Source organism: Primulina huaijiensis, chromosome 9 (genome assembly GCF_012295235.1).
Source record: "Primulina huaijiensis isolate GDHJ02 chromosome 9, ASM1229523v2, whole genome shotgun sequence".
In the NCBI taxonomy this organism is placed as follows: Eukaryota; Viridiplantae; Streptophyta; class Magnoliopsida; order Lamiales; family Gesneriaceae; genus Primulina; species Primulina huaijiensis.
In genome coordinates, this window is record NC_133314.1 from 2,594,484 (window position 1) to 2,600,502 (window position 6,019).

Genomic DNA, 6,019 nt, shown 5'->3' on the forward strand with positions numbered 1-6,019 from the left:
AAAACGTACTTATCACATAGTTTAAAAAGAGAGGGGTTGAAAAATTGAATTCAAATGGCATCAAGAAATTAATAGAATCCTAAGAAAATCACTATTTCCAATACAAAAGCCAATGATAAGTGTAACGTGAGATGATCTCATAGATTTTTATTTATAAGACAGGTCAACTATATTCATATTTACAATAAGAAATAATATTTTTGACATAAAAAATAATATTTTTTCATGACTGATTCAAATAAAATATTCGTCTCACAAACTTGTTCTTGAAACTTGTATGGAAAAAAAAAGAGTCAAGCCTGAGCATTGAAAGTCGATGAGTTCATAACTGAAATGGATAATTACTATTTACTGCAAAAACAACATCCCATTGTTCATTTGTTGCTTTCGATGCGCAGATTTTAAAAAAAAATCTGATTCGAACAATCAAATCAACCCTCACCTCTTTTGTTTCGATTTAATAAGAAGTATTCATCTCAATTTGGTGGTGAACAGATTGCCAGAAAAAACAGGGCAATTGATGCACAGAGAACTGCTGGATTGACATTAAATTATGAACGTTGACAATGCTCTTAGGGGGTGTTTGGTAGGGGTGATAAAGTGGGTTTATTTTTTTTAACACACCTTATCCCTCGTTTGGTACGCGTAATTATTTAACCAAGTCAATCCCTCATATGAATGATTAGGTTATATTAGGTAAGTTAAAATAATACCTCTNATACCTCCTCACCCCCTAGGATTATTTATCATACTCTTAATCCTTCTTATTTTTCCAATTTTACTCTTCTCCTAAATTCAAACTCACCACCACTTCCTTCCACCGACCGTCCACGGGCAACATTCGCCAAAGGCCGACCGCCGCCGCCGGCAACCGTCGGTCACCGCCGACCACCGCCGCTGCTTCCGGCCGACCATCGCCGCCAGCGCTTCTGACCGTCCACCGCCAGCCGCCGACAAACTCCGCCGACCCCGCCGCCGCCGACCACCACCGCCGTCACCGCCTCTGCCGGACCACCGCCGCCGGAGTGGAAGAAAAAAAACAAAAAAAGAAAGGACAATTTTGTCATTTCATTAAAAAATTCAAAATTATCCCACACTTAAAAATCATACAAAACATAATACAACTTTACATTATATATTATATTTCTATCACAATCATTTCTTTTATCATTTACATACTAATCATTAGTTTATTTTATCTTCCAAACCAAACGCGGCCTTACTGTGTAATGATAATAATAGATAATACTCATTTTTCATGTACGATGAAGTAAATGAGTGTTTCAGATGATCAAAAATTAAATTTTTTATAAGACGAACTTCTCCATAAATAATTTGAAAAAACAAATATCTTCTAATTAATATGACTATCGACATTAGAGATTTGGATTAACATTCAAACACTCAATATCTACATAATTAATAACTACGTCCATGTTCTTATACTTGAGTTAATACTGATTTATAAATATAAAAACTCTTATTAAAAAATGAAAAAAAACAATGATACCATATATTTAGGTCCGGAAATTTGTAAAATAAATATAGTCGACTATATTTTTAAGAAAATAACCTTTTATTTGAAATATACTTGAGAGGTCATTTTCCAAAAAAAAACATAATCGATTGAAAAAAAAACTGTATTTAGGCTATCTAATTTAGGCGCTCCTAATTCTTTCTTAAACCAAGTAAAAATAAAAATTGTATCAAGCCAACTTGCATGAATGAATGAAAGGGAAAAGTAATGGAACGGAAAGGAAAGAAAAAGAAAATTTATTAGCACAAGAAAAACAGGCCAAAATAAGGAGAACCTCATTCAAATCAATCGATATAATCCTCAAAATCTTTGAATATAGATAATCTATGTGAAATATTTGATGTTTTATAGAACTGCCCTTTTATGGGAAAAATGTTCCGACGGATCCAAAATATCAAATCATCGCCTCGATACAAGCTTTTTTCACCATTCCACAAACAGGGCAAGAATCAAGAAAAGCCTCGCAATCTCTGCATGAACAAAGATGCCTACATGGCAGCATAATCACACACGAATTCCGATTATTACAGCTTCTGCAAATGAACTTCGAGTTTAAATGGTCCCGATTATAGGTTCTTTTTTCTTCCATGATTTGGCAGCAAGATTCTGCATCCTCGGCGGCATTGGATGATAGATTCACAGCTTCTTTCAGTCGCTGGATTGTGCTGTTCAATGATGCAACCTTTGCTTCGTTTTCTTTGGTTAATCTCCGCCACGCTTGATTCTCGATCTCCATTCTTTGTAAAAAATGTTGGAGCTCAACTGATCTGTTCTTGGCTTTTGAGATTTGTTCTTCTCTTTGTTTGAGTATATGTAGCGTTTTTGATTCGTATATCTTCAAGAACAGTGCGTTTTGACGCTTTCTCTGTTCTTGCAATGCCAGTCTGAGTCTCTCGTTCTGTCATTTTCCAAAGAAAAAAATTGAAACCAATCAAAACCCATCGCAAATTTAATGTTTCTGGACCAACCCAGCTTCGGAAAACAACATATAATCATCAAAAAAGACCGAAAAACAGGATATGATCTTTTCTAGAAGAAAAATACAACAGGCTCCCATATTTCTCACCCGTAAACTTATGAATCCATCGATTTCCATCCTCTGTTCCGATAAACTCCCAGAAAAATCCTGAGTCTGACCAACTTGCACCGACAGTTGCTGCTGTTGAGGAACAAAACACAAGCCATTGAATCCACACACATTCTCCATGAACAAATCCTGAGTCCCCCCCAATGCAAAACCAAGATTTTCTGAATACAACTGCGCTTCAATCGCCATCGAATTTAACCACAAATATCCAACCAAAAATGAACCAAATCGAATAGGGTTCGATGCAAAACAAGAAACTTTTAGCCTATAAAACTCTTTCTATGCTCGGGGAAACAGCCGATTATAAAAGAAGAGGTGGGTTGTGTGGGGTATTTTATATTTATCATGGAAGGTGACAATTAACTTAATAAATAATGAAATTTATTATGTACATAGATAAATTCATATAATGTTCATTGAATGAAAGTAACTGAAATATTTTTTAAAAAATAAAATAAAACGAAATGAGGGGGGGAGAGGAGGTGGGCAGGCTCGGGACTCGTCATAATTTTGTGTTGTTTACTTGGTCTTTCTCTCAATTCTTGTGAAGCATTAAAGAGGGATGATAAGCAAATGGCATACACATGCAGATTTTGTGATCAAACTATCGGTTCAAGATTTTAGAGTCACACGTATTCAATATTTATATACCTCAATAATTTTATAAAACAAATATTTGATTCGATTTAAATAAAAAAATATTATTTTTTATATAAAAAATAAATAAATAAATAAATTGAGTTGAATACCTCAATTCAATTACTGTAGAAAACATTGTGTTTATATATGTGTGTATGTATCTATATATGTAATTTTGATATATTGTTCACATATGTGTCCTATTCATCTTTTTTTTCGTGATGAAGCATATTAAAATTTTACATCGATTAGGTGAGTATTATATGAATAATGGACATAAAAATGAACAAGATTTTTTGGAAACATATCAAAATTAGCAATATATATCTATATATATGAATGATCTTGTTTAATTAATTTAAACACTAAATTGTGAAAATAACATTGTGCTTAAAATAAGAGTATGTCTCGTGTGAGACGGTCGCACGAATCGTTATCTATGAAACGGGCTAACGATATTCACAATAAAAAGTAATACTCTTAGCATAAAAAGTAATACTTTTTCATGGATGATCCAAATAAGATATCTGTCTCACAAAATATGACCCGTGAGACCGTCTCACGCAAATTTTTGCCTAAAAAAAAAGGAAATCAGCCTACAATTTCCAACCAATTCCAATTGAAAAGACATGCCACTATTTTGTAACTGGTTTTGATGGGAAACTTTAATGAAAGCCAAATTTCCACAATTACACGTCAAATTAAATCCTAATGGAGACGCGTTTTTAATAATTTTATTATTTATTATTATCACGGTTAAATAGATTTTTGGCTCGGGATGTTGATTGGATCCCAGTCAACTTTTCCCATTATTATTTGCATGAAAATTATATCAAATTCCTATTCAAAATATGTATATGATTTGAAATTGAAATTTGTTTGATTTAAAATGGTAATTCGATATACTATTTCGTGAGTTTAACTTTGAACAAACAATAAAATAATTTAATGAATATATATGTGATCTTAATTACCTAAATATAGCTATATAAATATATTGAAATATTTTTAAAAAAATTTCGTGAGATCATCTCACAATCTTATATTATAATCATAGAAGGTTCTAAGACTCTAGAATAACGAGTATTTTACATTGACAACCAAAGTATCGAAATTTTAAATTACCCAATTACAATAATGAGTTAACAATTTATCTACAAGTTTTCATTGATTATATTTTGATATATTGATTAATTCTTGATGATATTTAATCGGATCCCAACCAATTCAAGAACACATGCCTTCCTACAAAATATTAAAATAGTAGGTTTTTTGTTATACGGTTTCCTAGACCTTTATCCGTGATACGGATCAACTATGTTTATATTTATAATAATAAATAATGTTTTTGACATAAAAAGTAATAATTTTTCGTGGGTTATCCAAATATGAGATATGTCTCACAAAATTGACTCGTGAGACTGTCTCATAAAAGTTTTTGTGATACTAAAATAATAAGGATATATATGATTTTCCATGCACACGAATCATTTAAAATCACGAAATTGAATGGTTCAAATCATACCCCTAATTTTATCCTCGATTCAATCTCAACTTATTTCATGTTTTACCAAAAATTTAAGTCGCGATATTTATCCGATGCATGAATCTATAATTTTCTGACAAGCGTAAATAATGACGATACATATATATTTTATCATCATACGGTGGGTGCAAAATTTCCCCACGCCTAATAATTTGGACCATATTATATCTCACTCGAAAAAAAAAAAAGAAGAAAAAAGGGACCATATACGAATCTTGGCTAAACAAGAGTAGCATGGATCGCACACGGATTTAGCAAATTTTACAAAGCCAATTTTTTTATTTTTTGTCATTTATTGGCGGCTTCTTTTCTCTTCTTTTTTGGTGGCCATGATATAAAATATCATATTATTAATATATATAGTTTTTCTATTCAAGTAACAAATCGATCTACTTATGTGTTCATCAATGAAGTAACACTTATATTATATATATATATATAGTAGGTCTCTTGTTAGACGGTCTTACGAATCTTTATATGTGAGACGAGTCAATCATGTCGATATTTACAATAAAAAGTAATACTCTTAACATAAAAAGTAATAATTTTTCATAGATGACCCAAAATAAGAGATCTGTCTCACAAAATATAACCCGTGAGACCGTCTTACATAAGTTTTTGTCATATATATGTATGCTTAGTGCATATAAGTTAGGCAAGGGTATATGAGAAATATTTAATGAGAAAACGATTTAAATACTCGATAGGGTTGAATTATAAAGCCGGTATGGATAGGCATTTTTCATAAATGAGAAGATCAAAGTAAACTATAGTTTAAAGAAAATTAAGGACAATAATTACAAGCATAATGGGACTTAATTGATTTATTCATAGAGGATTATAAGTTTTATATTAGAACATAAGTAATGTATACTCATCAGACCATATTAAGTTTTATTTTCTTGATTTGTCTATAGAATTAACATTTTTATAAATTTACACCCCAAAAAATTATCATTTAAATCCGTATTTTCAAATTCATCGACTTGTTTAAATAGATTAAATTCAAGTGAATTTCAAAATCAATGTTTAAAATTATTTTTCAAACCAAATATATTGAACAAAATCAAATCCATTAATCGAAACGCGATGCTTCTAAATTTCTTGTCATATTGAAAATCCCACTTTTTACCTACCATTTCATCGAGCCATCGGACAACCGTACATGTGATAATGGCGATAAATTAATTATTATTATTATTTATATATA

General features: G+C 31.3%; 1 protein-coding gene across 1 annotated transcript; it reads right to left on the minus strand.

Moving 5' to 3' along the window:
• Positions 1-1,823: 1,823 nt before the first annotated feature.
• Positions 1,824-3,129, minus strand: LOC140984204 (probable BOI-related E3 ubiquitin-protein ligase 3). The gene is made up of 2 exons (XM_073451457.1): positions 2,604-3,129; positions 1,824-2,435 (listed from the first exon to the last, which is right to left on the minus strand). The coding sequence occupies exons 1-2, from the start codon at positions 2,811-2,813 to the stop codon at positions 1,932-1,934; spliced, it is 714 nt and encodes a 237-aa protein (XP_073307558.1). The 5' UTR covers positions 2,814-3,129; the 3' UTR covers positions 1,824-1,931.
• Between the last annotated feature and the right edge of the window lie 2,890 nt (positions 3,130-6,019).